Source organism: Mus musculus, chromosome 10 (assembly GCF_000001635.26).
Source record: "Mus musculus strain C57BL/6J chromosome 10, GRCm38.p6 C57BL/6J".
Taxonomy (NCBI): domain Eukaryota; kingdom Metazoa; phylum Chordata; class Mammalia; order Rodentia; family Muridae; genus Mus; species Mus musculus.
Window position 1 is genome coordinate 33,279,237 of NC_000076.6, and position 27,932 is coordinate 33,307,168.

At 36.6% G+C, this 27,932-nt stretch overlaps 1 protein-coding gene and 1 pseudogene across 1 annotated transcript in view; one reads left to right on the forward strand and one right to left on the reverse strand.

Moving 5' to 3' along the window:
• The window catches only part of Trdn (triadin), a 393,227-nt gene that overhangs the window by 195,754 nt on the left and 169,541 nt on the right, over positions 1-27,932 (forward strand). The window contains exon 13 of the mRNA NM_029726.2: positions 25,801-25,854. Coding sequence (NP_084002.2) covers positions 25,801-25,854 — 54 coding nt within the window. The remainder of the gene's footprint in view (positions 1-25,800; positions 25,855-27,932) is intronic.
• Positions 20,887-21,422, reverse strand: Gm19073 (predicted gene, 19073; annotated as a pseudogene).

A 27,932-nucleotide genomic window follows, 5' to 3' on the forward strand; every position in this document is an offset into this window, starting at 1 on the left:
TGATAATTTTCTAGACAGATACCAGGTACCAAAGTCAAATCAGGGTTACATTAAAAATCTAAACAGTCCCATATCCCCCAAAGAAATAGAAAAATTCAATCATAGTCTCCCAAACAAATTTCCCCATTATTTCCAAATGCCAAACCATTACTTAGTGACTCTGAAGTTTTTAGTAATAACCATATGGTTAGGGAAATATATCTATTAATGCAAACTATTCCACAAAATGGAAACAGAAGGATCTCTATCCAATTTGTTCTATGAATCTACAGTTATGCTAATACTAAAACCACACAAAGAACCAACAAAGAAAGAACATCACACCAATTTCCCTTATAAATATCAATGCAAAAATACTAAATAAAATTCTTGCAATCCTATTCCAAGAACTCATCAAAATGTTCATTTACCATGATCTAGTAGGCTTTATCCCTGGCATGCGGGAATGGTTCAATACATGGAAATCTATCAGTGAATTCAACTTCATAAACAAACTCAAAGAAAAAACACATGAGCATTTCATTATATGCTGCAAAATCATTTGAAAAATTCAGCATCCCTCCAGGTTAAAAGTCTTAGAAAGATCAGGAATTCAATGTCCATACCTAAACATAGTGAAAGCAATATACAGCAATACGCTATTTAGAGAGAAACTTTCTCCCTATCTAGTCAATATAGGACTTCAAGGTCAATCTAGAGCAATTATACAACAAAAAGAGGTCAAAGTGATACAAATTGGAAAAGAAATCAAAATATCACCATTTGCAGATGATATCATAGTGTACTTAGGTGACTCAAAAAATTATCCCAGAGTACACCTACAGCTGACAAACAAAGGATAAACAAAGGATATATCTCTAACCAAACAAGTGAAAGATCTCTATGACAAGAACTTCAAGTCTCTGGAAAAAATTATTGAAGAAGACCTCAAAAGATGGAAAGATCTCCCATGCTCATAAATTGGTAGTTTAATATAGTGAAAATGACCATTTTGCCAAAAGCAATCTACAGATGCAATTCAATCCCCACCAAAATTTCAACTCAGTTATTTAGTTAGAAATAGCAATTTAGCTAGAAATAGCAATTCTCAAATTCATTTGGAATATCAAAAAACCCAGGAAAGAGAAAACTATTCTCAACAGTCAAAGAACTTCTGGGGGAATCTCCATCCTTGATCTCAAGCTATATACTACAGAACAATCATGATTAAAAACTGCATGGTATTGGTACAGTGACAGTCAAGTAGATCAATGGAATAGAATTGAAGACCCTGAAATGAACCCACATACCTATGGTCACTTGATATTTGACAAAGGAACTAAAACCATCTAGGGAAAAACAGCATTTTCAACAAATGGTGCTGGTTCAACTGGTGGTCAGCATGTAGAAGAATGCAAATTGATTCATTCTTATCTCCCTGAACAAAGTTCAAGTCCAAGTGGTCAAGGACCTCCACATGCTGCCAAATACACTGAGTCTAACAGAAGAGAAAATGGGGAAGAACCTTGAACACATGGACAGAGGGAAAAGTTCCTGAACAGAACCCCAGTGGTTTATGCTCTAAGATAAAGAATTGACAAATGGGACCTCATAATATTGCAAAGCTTCTGTAAGGCATATGACACTGTCTATAGTAGAAAACACTAACCAACAGATTAGGAAAAGATCTTTACTAATCCTACATGTGATAGAGGCCTAATATCCAATATATACAAACAACTCAGGACCCTGATATAGCTGTCCTGTGTGAGGCTATGCCAGTGCCTGGCAAATACAGAAGTGGATGTTCACAGTCAGCTATTGGATGGAACACAGGGCCCCCAATGGAGGAGCTAGAGAAAGTACCCAAGGAGCTAAAGGGGTCTGCAATCTTATAGGTGGAACAACACTATGAACTAACTAGTACCCCCGGAGCTTGTGTCTCTAGCTGCATATGTAGCAGAAGATGGCCTGGTCAGCCATCATCAGAAAGAGAGGCCCCTTGGTCTTGCAAACTTTATATGCCCCAGTACAGGGGAACGCCAGGGCCAAGAAGTGGGAATGGGTGGGTTAGGGGAGCTGGGGAGGGGGGGATGGCACAGGGAACTTTTGAGATAGCATTTGATATGTAAATAAAGAAAATATCTAATTTTTAAAAAAACTAAAAAAAAAAATGGGGAACAGAGCTAAAGAGATTTTTCAACTGAGGAAATGTGAATGGCCAAGAAGCACCTAAAGAAATGTTCAACATTTTTAGTCATCAGGGAAATGCAAATCAAAACAACCCTGAGAATCTACCTCACATCAGTCAGAATGGCTAAGATCAAAAACTCAGGTGACAGCAGATGCTGGTGAGAAGGTGGAGGAAGATGAACACTCCTCCATTGCTAGTGGGTCTGCAAGCTGGTACAACCGCCATGGAATTTCAGTCTGTGGTTTCTCAGAACATTGGACATAGTACTACCTGAGGACCCAGCCATTCTACTCCTGGGCATATACCCAGAAGTTGTTCCAACATGTAATGAGGACATATACTCCACTGTGTTCACAGCAGCCATATTCACAATAGCCAGAAGCTGTAAACAGCCCAGATGCCCCTCAATAGAAGAATGGATGCACAAAATGTAGTACATTTACACAATGGAATACTACTCAGCTATTAAAAACAATGATTTCATGAAATTTGCAGGCAAATGGGGCTTGAAAATATCCTGACTGAGACAACTTAGTCTCAAAGGAACACACAGGGTATACACACATTTGTAATTGGATATTAGCCATCCTGAATACAGTCACCAAACTCAGATGCTATTGTCAATGCCAGGAAGTGCTTCCTGACAGTAGCCAAATATGGCTGTCTCCGAAGAGGCTTTGCCAGAGCCTGACAAATAGAGGAGGATGCTTGCAGCCCACCATTGGTCTGAGCAGGAAGTCCCTGATGAAGGAGTTGGAGAAAGGACTGAAGGAGCTGAGGGGGTTTTCAGCATCATTGAGGGAGCAACAGTGTCAATTGGTCAGACCCTCTGGAGCACCTGTGGACTGGACCACCAACCGAAGAACACAAATAGAAGGACCCATGCCACAAGTGGCAGAGGATGACCTTGTCAATCAGTGGGAGGAGGAGCCCTTGGACCTGAGTGTCTCCCTGAATGCCAGGGAGGGAAGTGGGGAGTGGGTAGGTGAGTGGGGGACCACCCTCATAGAGGCAGAGGGAAGGGGGATGGGATAAGGGGTTCCCAAAGGGGAGGCCTGGAAAGGGGAAAACATTTGAAATGTAACTAAAAAAAATGTAATATATATATATATATATATATATATATATATATATATATATATATAAAACAAAAAAAAACAACAACAAAAACTGAAATGAAAGATGATATAGGCTGGATGAATATATAAGGAATCCTATTAGCATAAATTTAATATGGAGAATGAACTAAATTAAAGGGAAGATTATTAGCTTCTCAAATGTCTCCTAAGCAACATTTAATAATGAACATTACTTAACCTGGCAGAGATGTATGTAGTGAGTTTTGTCATATCTGTAGAATCTTTGGATTTGGTCACTCTAAAAAATGATTTATGTTTGTTACTATTGAATGAGCTCATTCAGGATTTCTTAATTTTTTGACACATTTGCTACTGTAATAGGCAAATTAATTTTTGAAGTCAATAATTCTGCAGCTTCCCTTGGAAAAACACATTTAAGAATATTTGCTGGGCAACATAAAAAGAAATATAATGGAAGTTACATATTTAGTTCATGTACAGACGAGTAATATGGGAAAATATAACAAATGTTACTCATAGGGAGTTGATATAATTAATGACATAATTGAAGTTGGAGGTAATGTAGAGAAATGTAGAGAGCTGACTTCCAAACTGTTAGTATTTCTTCTCAAATGACTGTTTATCTCATAAAGAATATGGTAAAATGAAAAATATAAAGAGAATATTTGCTGGGAACTATACACACCTGCTGTCTGGCTATACCAAATATCAGTCTTCCCATTGATGCATGTTTTTCCATAAATGGCCTTGGATCAGGCTGTAGAATCCAATTCTGCTATGTTTTGAAGTCATCAGTTCTGTCTTATCATATTTCTTCCCAATGGCTTACATTCAGAAACATTTCTGAGAATTTAACTATGTGGTTTCATAACCTATTACAAACTGGCTTTCACCCATAGCTACAAAGTTTATCTCTTTCAGATGCCCTTTTCATCGTTACAGGGGCTTATATATGCTTACCACCATCTTGGCTGTGAGTCCTGCTTCTATGGTGTTGGCTTTGTTTGTGATTGTTTTGTTAATCCTCTTAATACTGTTCTTTTATTTCTTACACATGCCTCTGTTTAATTTCCACAAAATGTACTCACACAAATCATATGCACAAAGGATAGACTTTTCTAAATAGAACTCTATGGACTGGAGGACATCTGCAGGTGTGCTGACTGCATGATGAATGTCATATTCTGTAGTGTCCACTGATTGTGTTCTGCTATTCTTCTCCCAGAACTTTCAACTGTGTGCCTAGTTCTAATACCCTATTGCCTTTGTTGTGGGCCTCTGTCTACATCCTTCACTTTATAAGGCCACAAAAAATTCCATTCAACACTTTCAGTCAAACAAATCTGTTTCTCAATGGTCTGTATTACTAGCCTAAATTTTTCTTTTATTGTTGAAGTTACTGAAGTTGATACAATACGCTGTATCAGAAGAAAACTTCATCAAAAGCCAGTTGGTACTTAACTCATCGTTATATGTTGATTATGAACTAGAATCAAGATGCTCTTTTGATTAACAATTCCACTTGGACCTCTATAACATTAGTATTTAGTGTAATAAGCATCAAAACATGAAGTTTTGTTGGGATGAATATGCTGCATGAAGACAGATGAAGGATGTTAGGAGACAAAAGGTGTCATTTTAATATAAGATTTTGAAGTAGAATTTAGAGCTATATTAACATATTAGGAGGAAGATATAGAGGTTGCAAACTTCAGAAAGATTAAACAGATCATCTATAGTTACTCTTAATTACAAGTCTTAATTCACCCTTAATTCTGATGCTATTTTAGTATTGATATTTATCTCCTCACATAAATGAAGTTACCCACTACCATTTAAGCAAAATTATGCCTAAATTAGGACACTTTTAATTAGTGTAAGCACATCATTCCACTGACCATGGATTTGTTTATGATGCTAGCATAAATTCTCCAGCTGCACAGTGTAATGCACAATTAACACATATATTTATATTTTCAATTCTATAAAATGAAAAGAAAATATATAACAAGTGTGATAGAGTTGGTTAATGATACATTTTCACTTGGTGCACACGACTGTGTGTACACATTCATGTTTCTGTGGGTATATGTGTGTGAGTGTATGTGTGCATGTGTGTGTATGAGTCTATGTGTGTGTGTGTTTATGTATGTGTGTGTGTGTATGTACAGGTAGAAATATATTTTTGTGTGCACGCACATGTATGCCAAAAGATAAACTCGGATGGTGTGGAATTTTTCCTCAGGAAACACCGACCTTACTGTCTGAGATGGGGCCAAGACTCTGAGTGATCTACAAGTCACAAATTAGGCTAGGCTGCCTGATCAATGATCACTGTTAGTCTCTGCTGTCCTTGCAGTTTTATTATAAGCCACATCTGGACTTTATTATCAGTTTTGGAAATCAAACTCAGCCTCCCACACTTGTGCTGTAAAGCACATTTCTGGCTAGGCCATCTCCCCAGCCTCCTCATTTTGAGTATTGGTGACCATCCCTTTAGAATTTGCTGTGAATTTATTTGGTAATTTTTGTGATGGTATGTTTGATGGCCATGATTTGAGGTGCTGGCAGAAGAAGGGGAACCACACTATGTTACTTTATGCTCCTAAGTACAGCCACAGCCAAGACTTAATACACCATTTATAACTTTCCTGTATGCAGGAAAATGTTGGGTCCTGTTTACGTATCCAGTCAATTTGTTTATATCTTTTTATTGGGGAATTGAGACCACTGATATTAAGAGATATTAAGAAAACAGGATTGTTGCTTCCTGGTATTTTTGTTGTCAGAGGTGTTTTTGTGGCTGTCTTCTTTTTGGCTCATTAAAAGAAGATAATTTTCTTTCTTTTTCTATGGTGTAGTTTCCCTCCTTGTGTTGGAATTTTCCATTTATTATCCTTTGAAGGGCTGGATTTGTGGATAAATATTGTGTAATTTTGTATTTGTCATGGAATATCATGTCTCCATCATTGGTTATTGAAAGTTTTGCTGGGTATAGTAGCCTTTTCTGACATTTGTATTCTTGTAGAGTCTGTATGACATTTACCTAGGATCTTCTGGCTTTCATAGTTTCTGTCGAGAAGTCTGATGTAATTCTAACAAAGAAATAATATTAAAAGCAGTAAGGGAAAAAGGTTTGGTTTTGTCATGGAATATCTTGGTTTCTCCATCTATGGTAATTAAGAGTTTTGCTTGGTTTAGTAGCCTGTGCTGGCATTTGTGTTCTCTTAGTGTTTGCATAACATCTGTCTAGGATCTTCTGGCTTTCATAGTCTCTGATGAGAAATCTGGAGTAATTCTCATAGGCCTGCCTTTATATGTTACTTGTCCTTTTTCCCTTACTGCTTTTAATATTCTTTCTTTGTTTTGTGTATTTGGTTTTTTGATTATTATGTTACAAGAGGAATTTCTCTTCTGATCCAATCTATTTAGTGTTCTATAGGCTTCTTGTATATTCATGAGCATCTCTTTTTTAGATTAGGGAAATTTTCTTCTATTATTTTGTTGAAGATATTTACTTGTCCTTTAAGGTGGTAATCTTTGCTCTCTTTTATACTTATTGTCCTTAGGTTTGGTCTTCTCATTGTGTTCTGCATTTCCTGGATGTTTTGTGTTAGCACCTTTTTGCATTTTGCACTTTCTTTGATTGTTGTGTCAATGTTTTATATTGTATCTTCTGCACCTGAGATTCTCTCTACTATCTCTTGTATTCTGTTGGTGATGCTTGCCTCTATGGCTCTTGTTCTCTTTCCTAGATCTTCTATCTCCAGAGTTGTCTCCCTTTGTGATTTCTTTATTGTTCCTACTTCCATATTTAGATCCTGGATGGTTTTGTTCAGTTTCTTCATGTGTTTGGTTGTACTTTCCTGTAATACTTTAAGGGATTTTTGTGTTTCCTCTTTAAGAGCTTTCTATCTGTTTTCCTGTGTTGTCCTGTAATTCTTTAAGGGAGTTATTTATGTTCTTCTTAAAGTCCTCTATCAGTATCATGAGATATGATTTTATATCCATATCTTGCTTCTCTGGTGTGCTGGGGAATCCAGGACTTGCTGTGGTGGGAGAACTTGGTTCTAAGGGTGCCAAGTGGTCTTGGTTTATAATGGTAATATTATTTTGTTTGCCTTTCGCCATCTGGCTATCTCTGGTGTTAGTTAGATGTTCTTGCTATCTTTCCCTGGAGCTTGTTCCTCCTGTGGGTCTGTTAGCCTGTGTCAGCACTCCTGGGGGACCAGCTCTCTCCTGGAGGAAGTTGTGCATAGAGGGCCCTGGAACAGCCTAAGCTCTGGGTGCAGATTTCAAATGGAAGGATTCTGGCCTGGCTGCTGCACTGTTCTTGCACCCCATGTGCTCCTTGCTGCCCAGATCCAGACAGTTATTGGAGAAAAATTGGCTATCTCACCTCTGAGCCTGGGAGTAAAACCACTCCAGGGAGAACCGTTCTCTCCTGGTAGGACCTCTGTACAGCGGTGTGTGGCACAGCTTCAGCTCACAGCTGCAGGTGGCAGACTGGAAGGAATATTGCTTTTCTGAACATTTGTCTTTTCTAAGGCATTATCACTTTACAGGTAGCATATTCCTGTGACTTTTATGGACTTCTGTGCTAATGAGAAAACTGTTTACACTCAAAGACATGATTGTGGACATTTTTTATTTCTTCAAAACATAGGTTTAAAAAGTAATAACTCTAAGTGTTATAGGAAAAATAGTTGACCTTGACAGGCATTTTGACCCACATGCGTAATCCCAATAATCTGGAACAAAGGTGAGGAAACCCTACAATGTTAAATACAGCTCAATCTATAAAGTGATTGCCAGGCCAGCCAATGCTATGTAAGCAAAACCCCATCTCAAATAAATAAACACAGACATAAAGGTACCACACTTGCTCAGATTTCACAGGCATATTAGCATAATTTGATCTAAGTTAAATTTAAGTGTTCAAGCAAAAACTAGTTCATAAATTGGATGCCACTTAGAACTGAATTTCAGAGAATTCCATTCAACTCTGTGGTCAACAAGCAGATATAGACATCCCAGACAGAAATAATCTGATAGGTTATAGTAGCACTTGTATTATTTGGACATGGTTTGATTAGCTACTTACTGGTGATTGGCTGGAGGACAGCTTTTACAACTGTCAACACCCAAGATCCTTGTAAAATTCCTAAGTTGATAAGTTTCATTCAAACTATTCACATAGAAGACAGAAGTTGTAGCTCATAGAAGTTGTATCTCATTGCACAGGAATGGAGAGACCTAGGCTCTGAAGATATTCTCAGTTCAATATTCTCCTGCTTATTTAACCCAACAATTTGAACTTCCCTCAATTATTACCAAGACTCTTCTATCTGAGTTAGTTGATCCATAGAACAGAGAGAATGAATTGTCATTAAGTTAGATAACAGTTTTTCTTCCCTTGTCCTTTTGTGAAGATTTATCTTGTCTCTACATTCAGTCTTATTTGCCTAGCTTGTTTCCTTAAAATAGCTAGTCATGAAGTCATCCTTCATGAGACACTTCTAATGCAACAGTGGATAGGCATCATTAACAAGTTTAAGTAAAATAATGCAATGAGCTTTGGTGCAGTAAATAATGAGAAATGTATGATAGACTATAGTAGGCACTTTTCAGACCATGTACCACTGTCGACTATTTATTCCCTTAACCTTTTGCTCTTCCTGCAGACTAAGTATTGCAGAACGTGATTACCATCTCAAAATTCTTCAGAATCTTAACATAACTCTGTGTTCCTTTTCCTTGGAACTAATTTAACAAAGCACAGCAGTGTATCTGCATTTTTATAAGTCTAAAGTTTTTTTTTTTTTTTTTTTTTTTTTTTTTTACAGGAAGCTCAGATTCTCTTTGAATCTGATTTTTTTTTTTTTTTCATTTTTGGCATTTGAGAACTGTAGAGTGAAATGGGAGACTTTACTCCCAGTCTGATTAATTTGAGAGGATAATTGCTTCTCAGTTCTCAATTGAGATGTCAGATATCTGACACTGATCTTTGCAACACTTGGCCTTTTTATCAGCTTCCATTTATTTATTCATGAAAGAACTCTTACCAGTGGCTTTCTCAGTGCCACATATTGTGTTAGAGACTTCAAGATACAGGTAATAAATCATGTTTCCTGTGGATTTCTTTTAACTATCTCCCACTACTTGGAAGTTTCATGAAAATTAAGGTAAATTTAAATTTTTATTGGTTTATAACTTATCTAAATGAAGAATATGAAAAGGGCACTGCTTGCCACTTTCTATAAAGGCAAAAAGCACAATGTTATCCACACATGCTGGTTACTAGTGTAGAACAACAAGAGCCCTTTTTCTAAGAGGTGAACTTAGATCACATTGTTCTTACACACTAGTTAATGGGACAGCCACTTCCTTTTTTATTGGCAGAATTAAATATTTTATTTAACTCCAAAACTTTTAAGGTACATTCAAAAAAAAGTGTAGACCTTATGACTTATTATTCAGTGATAATAATTTTAATGTACTTTTACCTCAATAGCAACTGAAAGAACTCTCTACAAATAAACCCTTGAAAACTTATTTAGGCATATCTGCAAAGGCTTATTCATGAAGTAAAAATAAGTGTTTAATGTAATTAATTAATTATGATTCCCTATTACTTCTCTTTTGCATACTTAGAAATGAAGGGCTACCTAGTTTCCATTGAGAAATTATAAATTTCCGAGATGTGAACTTCAACTAGGTTGTAAAATGGCACATAATGTTCCATGAAATTTTCCAATTTACTTTTATTATTCATTCGAATGTAGGTGAGTATGTGTGGACATGGGCATGCCATGGTGCACATGGTGAGGTTGAACACTACTTTTGGGAGACGGTTCTTTTCTTCCATCCTGTGGATCCTGTGGATTAAACTTAAGCTGTCAGCCTTGGTAGCAGGCACCTTCATCTGCTGAGCCAATTTGCTCTAAATAATAAAAAATAATAACAATGGTAGTAATGATAATAATATAATTATTGATGAGAGACAGATCTTTTGGGTTTAGACTCCATCTTAGAGAATGTGACCTAAGGATTAATTCAAGTTAATTGACAGTTCAGTATCTAGCAAAAGTTTTCAGGCTACCTCTCAACAAAACCTATGTTTAGCACTGGTTTCCAGGTTGTCCCCAACAAATCTGCATCTCCAGGTTACAAGGCTGCCCCTGACACTAACAACCACCCATCAGGAGGAAAGCAGAAGTTAAGTTTATGGATTGGTTCCCAGTACCAGCTAATTATTTTAAAGGCTATAGTGGTCCACCAATTAGATGTGTGCCAGGCTAGATACCCTCTTCTTGCCTCTGTAAATGCTTGCCTAAAACTAGGCTCAGGGTTCTGCCTTCCTGTCCTGCTGTGATAGGGTTATTGGGGGCCCAAGGTCAAGCTTGTAATAAAGAGAACTTAATGTGATTTTATCAGAATAAGCTCCCTGTGAGTGCATACTAATATAAGTGAACATTTTGCACTTGAGTAAAGGCCAGAGGTTAAATTGAAGAGTTTTTCTTATGAACTGTCTCTTTCTTTTGAGACAGGATTGCCCCTATGGTCTTTTTGAAGATCTAATCTGTACCACTGACCTAGCTTTCTTCTCCTTCCTATATACCTATAATTAGAAGACTGGTTTTTTCATGCTGTCCCACAGTTACTGCGTGCTCCCTTCAGTGTTTTTATATATTCATATTCTTTGCTTGTGTGATTTAATTCCTCTACTTTTTTCCCTTTTTTGTTGTTGATTTAATTATAAAAATTTTTGAAAATCCCCTATCCCCTACCCCCTACCACTGCTCCCCAATCCACCAACTCCATTTCTGGTCCTGGCATTCCCCAATACTGGAGCATAGAGCCTTCACAGGACCAAGGGCCTCTCCTCCCATTGATGACTGACTAGGCCATCTTCTGCTACATATATAGCTAGAGCTACAAGTTCCACAATGTGTTTTCTTTGATTAGTGGTATAATTCCAAGGAGCTCTGGGAGTACTGGCTAGTTCATATTGATGTTCCTCCTATGGGGCTTCAGACCCCATCAGCTCCTTGGGTGCATTCTCTGACTCTTTCATTGGGAACCTATGCCCCGTCCAATGGATGACTGTGAGCTATACTTCTGTATTTGCCAGACACTGGCAGAGCCTCAAAGGAGACAGCTATATCAGACGTGTCAGCAGGCTCTTTTTGGCATCTGCCTAGTGTCTGGGTTTGATGTATGTTTATGGGATGGATCCCTAAGTTGGGTAGTCTCTGGATGGTCGTTCCTTCAGGATAGGCTCCACTCTTCTTCCTTCTTCTTGAATTTCATGGGTTTTGAAAATTGTATCTTGGGTTGTCTAAGTTTCTGGGCTAATATCTACTTATCAGTGAGTGCATAGCATGTGTGTTCTTTTGTGATTAGGTAATCTCAATCAAGATGATATCCTCCAGATCCATCCATTTGCCTAAGAATTTTATAAATTCATTGTTTTTAAGCTGATAGTACTCCATTGTGTAAATGTACCACATTTTCTGTATCCATTCCTCTGTTGAGGGACATCTGGATTATTTCCAGTTTCTGGCTATTATAAATAAGGCTGCTATGAACAAAGTGGAGCATGTGTCCTTATTAGTAGTTGGAACATCTTCTGGGTATATGCCCAGGAGAGGTATTGCTGGATCTTCCAGTAACACTATGTCCAATTTTCTGAGGGACCACCAGACTGATTTCCAGAGTGGTTTTACCAGCTTGAAAGCCCACCAACAATAGAGGAGTGTTCCTCTTTGTCTACATTCTTGCCAGAATCTGCTCTTACCTGCATTTTTGATCTTAGCTATTCTGAATGGTGTGAGGTATAATCTCAGAGTGGTTTTGAATTTCATTTCCCTGATGATTAGGGATGTTGAACATTTTTTCAGGTGCTTGTCAGCTATTCAGTATTCCTCAGTTGAGAATTCTTTGTTTAGCTCTGTACCCCACTTTTAATAAAGTTATTTGATTTCCTGGAGTCCATCTTTTGAGTTCTTTATATATACTTAATTTTAGTCCCCTATCATATTTAGGATTGATAAAGATCCTTACCCATTCTTTTGGTGGGCTTTTTGTCTTATTAACAGTGTCTTTTGCCTTACAGAAACTTTGCAATTTTATGAGGCCCCATTGGTAGATACTTGGTCATACAGCACAAGCCATTGCTGTTCTGTTCAGGAATTTTTTTCCTCTGTGACCATATATTTGAGGCTTTCCCCCACTTTCTCCACTATAAGTTTCAGTGTCTCTGGTTTTATATGGAGTTCCTTGATCCACTTAGACTTGAGCTTTGTAAATGGTGATAAGAATGGATCAATTCACAATCTTCTACATGATAACCACCAGTTGTGCCAGCACCATTTGCTGAAAATGCTGGGTTTTGTTTGTTTGTTTTTTTCCCCCCCCACTGGATGATTTTAGCTCCTTTGTCAAAGATCAAGTGACCATAGGTGTGTGGATTCATTTCTGGGTCTTCAATTTATTCTATTGCTCTACCTGTTTGTCGCTGTACCTGTACCATACAGTTTTTATCACAATTGCTCTGTAGTACAGCTTGAAGTCCGGCATGGTGATTCTATCACAGGTTCTTTTATTCTTGAGAATTGTTTTTGCTTATCCTAGGTTTTTGTTTTTCCAGATGAATTTGCAAATTGCCCATTCTAACTTGGTGAAAAATTGAGTTGGATTTTGATGGGGATTGCATTGAATCTGTAGATTGCTTTTAATAAGATGGCCATTTTTACTATATTAATCCTGCAAATCCATGAGCGGGGAGATCTTTTCATCTTCTGGGATCTTCTTAAATTTCTTTCTTCAAAGACTCGAAGATCTTATCAAACAGATTTTTCACTTCCTTAGTTTGAGCCACACCAAGGTATTTTATATTATTTGTGAATACTGTTAAGGGTGTTGTTTCCTTTCCAATTTGTATCCCATTGATCTCTTTTTGTTGTCTAACTACTCTCACTATGACTTCGAGTACTATATTTTATAGTTTGGGAGAAAGTGGGCAGCCTTGTCTAGTGCCTGATTTTAGTGGGGTTGCTTCCAGCTTCTCACCATTTACTTTGATGTTGGCTACTGGTTTGCTGTAGATTGCTTTTATTATGTTTAGGTATGGGCCTTGAATTCCTGAACTTTCCAAGACTTTTATCATGAATGGGTATTCAGTTTTGTCAAATGTTTTCTCACCTTCTAATGATATGATTATTGTTTTTTGTCTTTCACTTTTTTTAAACTAGGTTATTGCATCTTAAATTACATCTTCATTTCCGTTTGATTACATTTTTATTAATCATTTTATCCATTTACCTTTCAAATGATACCCCCTTCACAGTTACCCCTCCAAAATCCCCCCAAGTCATCTCCCCACACCTCCACTCCCTGTTGCCTCTATGAGGGTGCTACTCCACACATTCAACCACTTCTGCCCCATTGCTCTAGTATCCCCCTAGTATTTGTATTGGTTAAGTGCTGGTAGAACCTCTCAGGGAAGAGGTATATCAGGCACTTGTCAGCAAGCACTTCTTGACATAAGCAATAGTGTGGGGGTTTATTTTTTGCAGATGAGATGGATCCCTAGATGGGGCCGTCTCTTGACCTTTCCTTTATTCTCTGCTCCAGTTTTTGTTCCCGTCTCTCCTTGGACAGAAACAATTCTGGGTTAAAATGTTGAAATGGGTGGGTGGTCAGATCCCTTAACCTGTGGCCATGTCTATCTCCTGGAGGTAGTCTCTACAGAATTTCCCCTTGCTTGGGTATTTGAGGTAAAGTCATCTCCATTGACTTTTGGAAGCCTCTCACTTCCCTGTACTCTGGTACTTTCTAGTGGCTGCCCCCATTTCCCCATCCTCCAGTGCTACATGTTTTTATTAACTTTTCTGACCCTCTCTACTTCCCTCCTGTCCATTCCAATACCTGTTCCTGGCCCACTTTTTTCTCTCCCCCTCCTCTCTCACTCCTAGGTCCACCCTCTTCTACCTCCTATGATTATTTTGTTCCCCGTACTATGTTGAATTGATACATCTATACATTGATCTTTCTTCTTGATAATCTGCATATGGTTTTTGGGTTGTATTGTGGGTATTCTGAACTTCTGGGCTAAAATACACTTATTGTATGTTCTTTTATGTATGGATTACCTCACTCAGGATGAAATTTTCTAGTTCCATCAATTTGCCTGAGTATTTCATGAAGTCATTGTTTTAATAGCTGAGTAGTATTTTATTGTGTAAATGTACCACATTTTCTGTATCCATTCCTCTGTTGAGGGACACCTGGGTTGTTTCCAGCTTCTGGCTATTATAAATAAGGCTGCTATAAACAAAGTGGAGTATGTGTCCTTGTTTGTTGGAACATCTTCTGGGTATATGTCCAGTAGTGGTATAGCTGGGTCTTCTGATAAAACTATTTCCAGTTTTCTGAGGAAATGCCAGATTGATTTCCAAAGTGCCTTTATCAGCTTGCAGTCCTGCAACCAATGGAGGAGTGTTCCTCTTTCTCCACATCCTCCTCAGCATCTGCTGTTACCTGAGTTTTTGATCTTAGTCATTATGATTGATGTGAGGTAGAATTTCAGCATCATTTTGATTTGCATTTCCCTGATGATTAAGGATATTGTACATTTCTTTAAGTGTTTTTCAGCCATTTGAGATTCCTAAGTTGGGAATTCTTTGTTAGCTCTGTTCTCCATTTTTAATAGAGTTATTTGGTTCTCTGGAGTTTAACATCTTGAGCTCTTTGCATATGTTGGATATGGGTCCTCTGTTTGATGTAGGGTTAGTAAAGATTTTTTTCTCAATCATTTGGTTGCTGTTTTGTCTTATTTACATTATACTTTGCCCTACAGATCCTTTTCAATTTTATGAGGCTTCATTTGTCAATTGTTGATCATAGACAATGAGCCAGTGGTGGTTTGTTCAGCAAATTTTCCCTTGTGCCCCTATGTTTGAGGTTCTTTCCCACTTTCTCTTTTATTAGATTCAGTGTATCTGGTATTACATGGTGTTCCTTTATCCACTTGGATTTGAGCTTTGTATAAGGAGATAGAAATGGACCAATTTTCATTCTTCTTGCTGACCACAAGTTGAACCAACAATATTTGTTGAAAATGCTGTCTGTTTCACTGGATGGTTTTGGCTTAAAGATCAAGTGACCTAGGTGTGCATGTTTATTTCTGGGTTTTTTATTCTATTCCATTGATCTACCTGCCTGTCTCTGTACCACTGCTGTGTGGTTTTTAATCACTTATTGCTCTGTAATACAGCTTGAGGTCAGGGATGGTGAATCCTCCAGATGTCCTTTTATTGTTGAGAATAGTTTTCCTTATCCTGTTTTATTTTTTTTTAATTCCAGATGAATTTGATAATTGCTCTTTATATCTCTGTGAAGAATTGAGTAGGGATTTTTTGAGGATTATATTTAACCTGTAGATTGCTTTTGGTAAGATGACCATTTTTACAGTGTTAATCCTGCAGATTCATGAGCATGGGAGATCTTTTTATCTTCTGGGGTCTTCTTAGATTTATTTCTTCAGAGACTTGAAGTTCTTCTCATATAGAGATTTTACTTGCTTGATTAGAGTCACACCAAAATATTTTATATTATTTGTGACTATTATAAGGGTATCATTTCCCTGATTTTTTTCAGCCTGTTTGTCCTTTGAGTAGAGGGGGCTACTGATTTGTTTGAGTTAATTTTATATCCATCTGAAGTTATTTATCAGTTGTAGGAGTTCTCAGGTGGATTTTTTGTTGTCGCTTATAATATTGTCTGCAAATAGTGATAACTTGACTTCCACCTTTCTAATTTGTGTCCCGTTGATTTCATTTTGTTGTCTAATTGCTCTGACTCAAACTTTATGTACTATACAGAGTAGATAGTGGAGAGAGGATAGCCTTGCCTTGTCTATGATTTTAGTGGTATTGCTTCATTTTTCTCTCCCTTTAGTTTGATATTGGCTATTTGTTTTCTATATATAACTTTTATTATGTTTAGGTATGAACCTTGAATTGCTTATCTCTCCAATACTTTTAACATGAAGTGATGTTATACTTTGCCAAAGGCTTATACAGCATCTAATGGGATGATCATGTGTTTTTTTTTCTTTGTGTTTGTTTATATAATGGACTATGTTGATGGATTTCCATATATTGAACCATCACTGCATCTCTGGCAGAAATCCTACTTGATCATGTTGAATGATTGTTTTGGTCTGAAATTCTCTATCTTTGGTCTTTGTGTGGTTTAGGTATAACTATGGCATCATAGCACATATGGGGTAGTGTTCCTTTTGTTTCTATTTTATGAAATAGCTTGAAAAATATTGGTATTGGGTCATCTTTGAAGGTCTGATAACTTTCTACACTAAAACAATCTGGCCCTGGGTTATGGGACTGTTTAGATGGTTTGTCTGATCCTATTTTAACTTTGATACCTGGAATCTGTCTAGAAAATCATCCATTTCATGTAGATTTTTCCAGTTTTGTTGAGTATACTTTTTTTTTAAAATTTCTTCAGTTTCTGTTGTTATGTCTCCTTTTCTGATTTTGTTAATTTGGATACTGTCACTTGGCCCCTGGTTAGTCTGGCTAAGGGTTTATCTATTTTGTTGATTTTCTCAAAGAACCAACTCCTGATTTGGTTGGTTGATTCTTTGTATCATTCTTTTTGTTTCCATTTGGTTGATTTCAGCCCTTAATTTATTTCCTGCCTCTACTCTTCTTGGGTGTATTTGCTTCTTTTTGTTCTAGAGCTTCCAGGTGTTCTCTTAAACTGCTAGTGTATGTTCTCTCAAATTTCTTTATGGAGGCACTCAGAGCTATGAGTTTTTTTCTTAGCATGGCTTTCATTGTGTCCTGTAAGTTTTGGTATGTTGTGCCTTCATTTTTCTTAAATTCTAAAACATCTTTAACATCTTTCTTCATTTCTTCCTTTACAAAGTTATAGATATGTAGAGAGTTGTTCAGCTTCCATATGTATGTGGGCTTTCTGTCGTTTTTGCTGATATTGAAGAGAAGCCTTAGACCTTAGTGATGCATGGAATTATTTCAGTCTTCTAGTATCTGGTGACGCTTGTTTTGTGACCAATTATATGGTCAATTTTGTAGAAGGTACCATGAGGTGCTGTGAAGAAGTTATATTCCTTTGTTTTAGGGTAAAATGGTCTGTAGATATCTGTCAAATCCATTTTATTCATAAGTTCTCATAGTTTCACTGTGGCTCTGTTTAATTTCTGTTTCCTTTATCTGTCCATTGGTGAGAGAGGGGTAATGAAGTTTACCATTATTATTGTGTGAGGTTCAGTGTGTGTTTTGAGCTTTAGGAATGTTTCTTTTACAAATTTGACTGCCCTGGCATTTGGGACATAGATGTTCAGGATTGAGAGTTCATCTTCATGGATTGTTTCTTTAATGAGATAAGTAGTATCCTTCCCTACTTTTTGTTTGTTTGTTTGTTTTGAAAATTTTTGATTGAAAGTCTATTTTATTGGATACTGAAATTGCTGTACTAGTTTATTTCTTAGCACTGTTTGCTTGGAAAAATGTTTTCCAGATGTTTATTTTTTGTTAAAGTCTGTCTTTGTCACTGAGGTGTGTTTCCTGTATGCAGCAAAAGTTTGGGTCTTTATTACATATACAGTCTCTTATCCTATGTCTTTTTATTGGTGAAATGAGTCCATTGATGTTGAGAGATATTAAGGATCAATTATTGTTGCTTTCTGCTATTTTTGTTATGAAATTATGTTTTAGTTGTTCTCTTCTTTTGTTTTTGTTTGAGAAGATTAATTTCTTGCTATTTCTTGGGTGTAATTCCCCTTCTTGCTTTGAAATTTTCTTTCCATTATCCTCTGTAGGGCTGTATCAGTGGAAAGATATTGCTTAAATTTGTTTTTGTCATGGAATATCTTGGTTTCTTCACCTATGGTAATTGATAGCTTTGTGGGGTAAAGTAGCCTCACTGACATTTTTGATCTTAGGGTCTGTATGACACCTGTTCTTCTGGCTTTTAGAGTCTCTGGTAAGAAGTCTGGTGTAATTCTGATAGGTCTGCTTTTATATGTTACTTGACTTTTTTCCCTTACTGCTTTTAATATCCTTTCTTTGTTCTGTAGATTTGGCGGTTTTATTAGGGGATGGGAGGAATTTCTTTTCTTGTCCAATGTGTTTCACATTTTGTAGGCTTCTTGTATGTTTATGGATATCTATTTCTTTAGGTTAGGGAAGTTTTTTTCTACAATTTTGTAGAAGATATTTACTGGCCCATTTATTTAGGAATCTGTTTTCTTTTTTCTTAGGATTGGTCCTTTCATTGTGTTCTGGATTTCTTGAATGTTTGAGTTAGAAGCTTTTTGCTTTTTGTATTTTCTTTGACTGTTGTATCAATGTCTTCTATGGTATATTATATATCTGAGATTCTTTCTTCTATCTCTTGTATTCTATTGGTAATCCTTGAATTTGTGACTCCTGATCTCCTTACTGGGTTTTCCATCTTGGGGGTTGTCTCCATTTGTGTTTTCATTAAAGTTTCTATTTCTATTTTTAAATGCTGTATGGTCTTGTTCAATTCCTTCAATTGTTTGGTTGTGTTTTCCTTTATTTCTTTAAGAGAATTATGTTTTTCCTCTTTAAGGCCTTCTACTTGTTTACCTGTGTTCTCCTGTATTTCTTTAAGGGAGTTATTTATGTCCTTCTTAAAGTCCTCTATCATATTCATGAGATGGGATTTTAAGTCTGAATCTAGTTTTTCAGGTGTATTGGTGTTTCCAGGGCTTGCTTTGGTGGAAGAACTTGGTTCTGATGACAACAGAAATAACCTCAGAACTTGGTTCTGATGTTGACAAGAAGCATTGGTTTCTGTTGCTTATGTTCTTGTGCTTGCCTCTTGCCATCTGGTTATATCTCATGCTAACTGGCCTTCCTCTCTCTGACTGGAATCTGTCCCTCCTGTTAACCTATGATCCTGTTTTTTGGGTTTTTTCTTTGTTTGTTTGTTTTGTCTTGTTTTGTTTTGTTTTCAGAACTTCTGGGATTCCAGGTCTCTCTGATCCTGTTATCCTTTGATCCTCAGACCCTGGGTGTGTCAGGGCTCCTGAGAGTCAAGCTGCCTCTGGGTTTGGTTGGGTGGGGTGGGTAGAGAGCCAGAGCCCATGGTCTACTCCAGGCTCAGGTGTAAACCAGAAGGAAAATGTGCCTCTGGATGGGCAGGGGTTTCTGTGTCCCTTGGTAACTTCCTATTTAATTACAAAACTTTGTTTGATCCTTTAAATGTAGTTCATTTAAAATTGTAATTGATTAAAAATGCACCACCCCCGACTTGTCCAATTCAGACAGCTAGGTGATACCCTCAAGCATAGGGTTCTGACTGATGCTCTTCAATTATCTGTCTTCCTATACTTAGCTTTTTCCAGTACTGCTGTGAAGGGCTGATGCTTTCTCCACAATCTATGGGTAGATATTTTTTTGCTTAATATTTAATTGAAACAGCAAAGTTCTTTTTCTTTCCCTCAAGTCAAGAAATGTTTAGGATGATTTCAGTGAGAAGAACATCGTTTTGGTTCCTTAGAGGGTCATAACAGAAATAATAGGAATTGTTTTAACAGACATCGAACATATTTATTTTTTTTTCTCACCTGTTCACTGTTAACCCATCTAAAGCTTTTTAGAGTAGGAAAAATACAATAATTAGTTGAGGATTCTCTGCGGGGAGAAAAGGAGTTCTGGCTCAACTGCATTACCTTTTGTAAATGGTGCTGGCAGGCAATTTAGATTTTTGTAACCTTTAGCAATAACAGATGGTTTTTCATAAATTGTTCATATTTCTGTATGTCTTATAATTTGCATATCTGTCAGCACATGGGCCATCCCTTCAGACCTCAGCACCCTTGGCCAGAGAGAGTGGCGAAAGACTGCTTCATTATTAGTTTCATCTCAATAGGGTGATTATTATACTAAAATGTAGTATTATCTCAGAAATATGCTTTCCTAGAGCACTAAGTACAAGAAGTGTTACCTAAGAATTTTTAAGCATATACATTCTTTGTTTGTTTGTTTGTTTTCTTTTTTTTTTGTTTGTTTTTTGTTGTTTTGTTTTGTTTTTCTTTTTTCGAGACAGGTTTTCTCTGTGTAACTTGGCTGTCCTGAAACTCACTCTGTAGACCAGGCTAGCCTCAAACTCAGAAATCCGCCTGCCTCTGCCTCCCAAGTGCTGGGATTAAAGGAGTGCACCACCACGCCCCTGCAGCATACAATTCTTATTTTAATGTTTAATCTTTCTCCAGTTGGGTAGTAGTTTTATAAGAAAATAGGAAACTATAGTTTTATAAGTAGAGAGAACAACAAGTCTGACTTTGATTGAGCAGCTCATTGGACAACTAGTATCTTATTTTAAAAGAATGTGTACCCTTTGAGGGTTTGAAAAATGTTATATTGTTGATCCAACTTTAACTGTTGTATTCATTACTATGGATTTCTCTTGAAGTTTACATAAAAGTTCCTACCCCAAAGTTTATTTATTTTTATTAATACAAATACAAATGTTTTCCACCATCTCTTTCACTTGCAAATATAAGCAGTGAGGTGCCTGTGTACACCATAGTTATTCCTGAGGTTTGGTCAAAAAATGCCACCATATTGGAGGCAAGTCCATTCTAGCAATAAGCAAAGCTTCAGGCATATAACCTTCTAGTGGTGTTTTCCCCTGCCTCTGCTTAACCTTCTGCTCCCAGCTTTCTCCACTCAATTACCCCTTTCTTCTGTTTCCTGTCTCTTTTGTCTGTTTCAGTCTCTGTAGCTGCCTCCCTTCCTCCCTTCTTCCCTTTTCCCTTTCTACCTTCCTCAAAGTGATCAGGATGTTCTAAATGTAAGCACCATTCTGGAACCTTGTAGCGCTCCTATCTCTCATAGGAGGTGCCCCCAGCAGATTGAAGAAAGATATATGGCTGAGGATACTAATTTTCCAGATTTTTTTCTGCCTCCCTCAGTAGATGTGATACCTGTGCCATATCTATCTCATTCTTATATTCTTCAAACCAGGTGCTCCACAAACAAGCAAAGTACCAGTATTTGTTCATTTGCATGGTGTACTTATAAAGCCTTATATAGTGGCAGCCCCTTCTGCTGGTGGCTGAGGTAGGCTGAATGAACCAGAAGACCACAGCAACCCACCCAGTACCCAGTGAGGGGCTCTGTATTTAGTTTTCAAATTTAACCTTAACCTAGATGTGCATTGCAAAACTAAATACTGACTTTGAATTTTCTTTTCTTAGAAATTAATAAAAGGAATTTGGTTCATAATTAGCTTCATAAAGAACTAGTTTCTTTATGGAATAGTGAGACATTAATAGTCTCGTTGTAGAAAATTCACCAGTTTTCTCCGGTCCCTACATAATCTATTGAAAATCAAGTTCTGAACTTTAAAATGAAAAGGATTTCTGTATAATATACATTTAATAGAATGAGAAAGGAATTTTTGTTTTGTATTTTTATATCAGTCTGGTCAGTTGATTTTTCCCATTATTATCATTAATTTTTTAAATACAATTTTTATGGCTTTATTAGTGATAATCTTGTCAGTAGTCTTCTAAGTGTGAGTTACAATGATGAGTAAGTAATAATTAGTAATACTAAGGGATGTGTAGGATAGTGTGAAGAAACATTTGTGTAAGTAACTTAAATGTATGACTGCTCTGAGACTCAAGTTTTCACTGTCATGCTCAATAGACTGGGATTGAGAAATGATGAATGTGTAGACAATGGTATTGATTCTCATTTCTTGGCCTCACACTTGCTCGTGTTTATTTCATTTCTTGTGCCAGGTTGTTCTTTTATTTAGTGTACTCTTTATTTTCTATTTTATTGTTATTTGCTGAAGTGACAGATCTAACATATTATTCAAGGATTACTCATTGCCACTTTTCTTGTGAATTTATAGTCTCAGGATTGAGCTTGCTCTTTAAACCATATGGTTTTGAAGACAGAAGTGCTACGTACAGGCCAGATGTCAAATCTGATAGTCTTTGCACGTGTTCTTGGTTGCTCAGAGGCTGATACTGCTGCCTAGTGGAAGCAAATTGTCAGAGTTGTTGAAAAGGCATTTTGATTTTAAGTTGTTAGTTTCTCCTGGCATGCAGTTCACATAATAGGTTGTGAATTATCATGTATTAACTTAAGAGTTTACTCAGAGAAGGACAACATGATATTGTGAGGGACTCATGCTGTCATTATACCCTGAAATTTGCTTCTGTTAAAATTGCCCCTTTACAAGTAGACATTAAAAGTTGTTCTCTCCAAAATGAATTTGGGAATGTTTAAAGATGCTTCAGTCAGCTGTTAAAACATTTGATGTTTATGCAGAGGCCCCTCATCAGTTCCAAGCATCCACATGACAATTCACACCTGTATGTGTCCAGGATACTGAACACCCTTTTTTGGTCTGAGAGACCTTCAGGCATGGATGTAGTACATACATACATACATACATACATACATACATACATACATACAAGAAGAACACTTAAAACTTAAAAGAAATGAACATCAATCCACTGAAAGTATTAAAAATAAACCAATGTGCATTGATAAGGTAATGTGCTTTTCTGGTGAAGAAACAGATGAAGGCAAATCTCAGAGAGGGGCCTGGGACAGAGACTATGGTCTTAAATTTTTCCATTCATGTGTTACTGACCTTACAGATAGACATGTCATTTGAATAAGGCATGATTAATCAGAAACCAGGCCTTGAATAAGTAACTATAACTATGATGATGATGATAAATAAGCAATATTCTTCATATAAAAAAACTGAAGTATTAGCATGTTTGTAATGATGACTCTGATATAAATGAAAACTTATCTCTGAAACAAAAGACAAAACAAGTTCATTTATCACAGAATATAAAATCCTTTTTCATCATCACCATCATCATCATCATCATTTTGATGCGGGGATTCAGGGGTATATTTATGGCAAGAGTAGGAGAGAGAGAGAGAGAGAGAGAGAGAGAGAGAGAGAAGGATGGAAAGAATTAGTATATGTAGGTTTGCACATGTGTGTTCCTATATAAATATGTATGTGTGTTCATGTGTGTGTGGAGGCTAGACGACAATTTCAGGTGTCCTTTCATAGCAACACAGCTCACTTGATTTCAAGACAAGTTCTCTCATTGGCTTGGAACTTGCCAAGTAGGCTAGACTGTCTGGATAGGAAGCCCTAGGGATCTGATTGTGTCCCGTCAATGCTACAGTTACAAGTGATTGCTACCATGCCTGGCTATTGCTATTATTATGTTATATTATTACATTATTGCTATTATTATATTGATGAGTTTAGCTTATCATTATCTACATTGTATATTGATTCTATTTGTTCCTTCAACTTAACTCCAGTTCCACATGAACAATTACTCTCAGAGCCCAGAGTAAACCAATCACTGGGGAACTACAGAAAGCTGTGATCTTCTTGATTTAGGTTATGAGAACAAAACTCAAGTTTCCTGGAAAAGCAATAGATGGTCTCACACCTGAACCATCTTTTTGACCTCTATTTGTTTGATTTTAAATTAGTAATTTACTGAGTCCAATAAGGATGTCCATTTATGCATGTGAGCAGGGCCATGCAATGGGTAGCTTACCAGAAACCACATCCCCAGGGAAAAATTAATCTCCCTCTGCCAGAAGCTATAAACTGATAATAGTTTCTCAGCAATGATGAGCTTCAAGGTCCCAGTCCTCTCATGCTTCAACTGATGTGTGTGATCATATTCAAATTATGTGCAGGCATGTACAGCCATTCATGAGTCTGATGGACCTAACCTGTAGAGAAGTCAACATTTCCAAATCTCCTCTCCATCCACAGGCACTTATTATCTTTTACTCCCTCTTTCATAATGTTCTCTGATCCTTGGGTGCGGGAGAGATTAAAACAAATCCCCACATAAGGCTGAGCATTCACTGTCAGTGCCTGATCACTCAGTCATATCTTCTGATGATGCTCTTATACTTCTAACTAGTATAATTTTAAATATTTTGATCTAAAATGAAAGACTGAAGACATATGTGTCATCCATATGATATTTACATATATGTAAATAATATATGATATTTACATATAGACTAAAGTATGTACTCTAAGTCTTAAATGATGAATGAAGATAGTTGACCAGAAGGGATAAATCTTTCTCTCCATATTGTTGAATGATTCTATAAAAAAATGTTAATAAAGGCAATCATTTAACATGCTAAGTGAAATGAACTGTGTTATGAAAGCTCAATTTTGTTATTTATTCTAAAATCTATATTTATATGTCTGTCAAATAAGTGGAGTTCTCTATGATGTTTGTTTATAAAATGCTAAATAAGGAATGGAGAAAAGCAATGACAACAAAAATCTCTAATATAACATGGAAGAAAGACTCAAATTACTCTCTTCATAATATATATTTTTGCTCAAGGCCATGGTAAATGTGATGGAAAGGACAGTAATGTGGGTAGTGGCATCTTAGTGATACAGGCAGGCTCCAGATTAAAAATGATTGTCCTTGGAATTATTCTTATATTATCTTCAGTGACTTTCAGTGGACCAGTTTTTAATCTAAATATAAAAGGCTGGCCGTACAGAAATAATTCATAAAGGAGTTTGAGAGTCTTCGATTCTTGGTGCTAAATAGAGAACAATGAGGTTGAACAGTTTTTAGAATCTCTTATGCTTTAATATATTTCATGAATTTTTTTATGTCTGAAATTCCATTAATGACTAAATTTATTAAGAAAAAAATCTGAGTATTAAAAACAAAGCTTCTATGTATAATTTTCACATGTATTCTTAATAGCTGCCCTTATATCCACAGATAACCCTTGCCTCAACAAAGAAGTTTCATTTTGCAGCAGATAGGAAATATTACAGAAAAACACAATGGGTCAAAAACTCATAGAATAAGCCAGGTCCCATTTGACACATCAATAATGCAGCCCTATATTCAAGGAACATCACAGAAGAGGGGAGGAGAAAAAAATGTAAGAGCCAGAGGAATGGATGCCAACTGAGAATTAGTGTCATGTAGATATGACAGGAAAGCTGCCCCCATGAAATCTTAACAATGTTTCCTAAAAACACCTGAACAATAAAACCAGTGGGCATGACAATACAATAAGATTCTTCAGTTCCAAGTGGTCATCTATAAATCTGTGAACATAATAGCAATACTACATGTAGTCAGTAGGTGTGTGTGTGTGTGTGTGTGTGTGTGTGTGTGTGTGTGTGTGTGTGTGTAAAACAACAGTAATTAAATCTAAAGATGCCATGGATGTTGAGAGGGTATTGGTGTAGGAGGAGCTGGTGAGGATAAAGGGAAGAGTAAGATGGATGTAAATACAATACTCATGTATGAGATTGTCAAAAGAAAAAAATGAAAAATCAAAGTTAATAATCATTATTGTGTAATTTTTCATCTTTTTTCTATATTGTTTTGAACCACTTGTGAATGGTAAATTATTCATCCTTTTTTTTTCCTTGAAGAACCAGGCAAACCTCCTGAAACCAAACAAATGACCGCCAAACTCACAACACAAGGTAAGAAATCAACTCTTTAAATATATTACTTGCCTTTTCCTTTTGTAACTTCATAGCGTTTTATTGACAAAGAAAGAACTGTTTATTGCAGAAGGGCACCATCTGCTGGCCACTCTTCTTCAGTAAACAAACTTTCAAGTATTAATTTTTATTGAAAATAGAACATACATTCTGGTTATGATTCCTATGTTTCTCAACTTTTACCAGATCTTCCCCACATCCTCATCCACCTAAATCCACACTCTTTTTCTTTTACATGCATCTAAAAATAGTGATAAAATAAAGTAAAATAAAATAAGAAGAAACATATCTGGATGGGACAAAGCAAACTAATGACCAGAAAAACAACGAGCAAAGAGAAAAGAAAAGAAAAGAAAAGAAAAGAAAAGAAAAGAAAAGGAAAAAAAGAAAAGAAAAGAAAATATATATAGACATAGGCACACATAGAAATCCCCCCAAAACACAAAATCAGAAACCTTAACTTATAAGTAAAAGAACTGTTAGAAAAACAAACAAACAAACAAAACTGGCCAAAGCATTGTATATAAAAGTACCCTCAAATATACCACTAAAGTTTTTGATTGTTTGTGCTGGCCATCTATGGCTAGGGATGGGGTCATGTCCTAAGAGTAGTGTTTATACTCAGTGAGACTCTGTAAAAGAAAAACTTTTTTTTTATTTGCATGCAGTAACCAATTCGAGAAAGCTTCTAGGCTAAGGATGTGATCTTGTATTTAGCTCATTTTTCAGCACTGGGACCTCATAAGCTACAAGCCTGTGTAGATCTTGTGCACACTGTCAGTCTTTGTGACTGCATCAGTTCATAGGTTTCCTGTGTGTCCTCACGGTTGGCTTTGATTCTTTGGTGTCCTCTATTCTCTCTGGCTCTTACAATCTTTCTCCCTCCTTTCCTGCAGGCTTTCCTAAGCTGTTAAGGGGTAGGAGTTATCAGAAGCGTCACATTTAGGGCAGTGCTTTAAAGTTTTTCACATTGTCTACCTGTGTGTCTTTGTATTGTCCGCATCTACTGCAGGAGGAAAGTTCGCTGATGGTGGCTGAACAAGTTACTGATTTGTTAGTGTAGCAGAATGTTGACTTGTTGGTATGTTCTTTAGCAAAGCAGTATTAGTTGGCTGATCTAGTCTCAGGCTCTTGGCTCCTCAAGCAGGTTTCATCTAATGGGCTGGACTTAAATCCAGTCAGATATTGGTTGGTTATTTCAACAAGCTCTGTGCCACCACTGCACCAGAGTATCTTGTAGGAAGGTCACGATTTTAGACTGCAGGGTTAGTGGCTGGGTTGGTGGTTATTTTCTACTCTATTACCTTGTAGAGTAGCTTCCAGTACCAGAAACGCAAGTCTTAAAAGCAAGCATTTCCTTATCCATTGGAAAAGTTCTATTGATAATGGTGCTAACTTTACATTCCAAAATAAAAAAAAAAAAATAAATCAGTGCATTGTCTCCAAGTTTATTTCATGATGCTTTAATATATATTTTAAAAAGTAAACCTCAGATAAGTATATAAAAATACACAGATTCACTATTAACCCAAATATTTCTAATGGTTTGGCTAAACTGGTTTTATTTTATGATTTGTTTCATGTTAGAAGAAACTATTGGAATGTTATAAAATCAATATTGCTTTCTAAATGCTCATATTCCAAAAGCTGGCATCTAGATATATTACAAAAATAATTACCTTAATTTTATGAACCATGCAAGAAAATCAGTTCCATCAGTCAATGACATCTTTGGGGCCTACACAGTGTAAGGAGTATATTCTCAAATAGGAGAATCAATTTGACAAAACATAAAACAGGATCACAGGTATTCTGCCATTGTTACCTCTGAATAGTTAGAGAACACTTTTAGAAAACGATGGGGAATACATGGGGGACACGTTTTCCATTTTCTCTTCTACACTAGATTATTCAGTACTGCAGTACTTAGCAATAAAAGACATGTCTTTGGACAGTGATATGATTTTTTCTGGGTAGAAGTGCCTTGCAGAAAACTCATTAGCATACAGAGTACTGTGAGATACAACTGAATGCATTGCATCTGACCAAAATCTTAT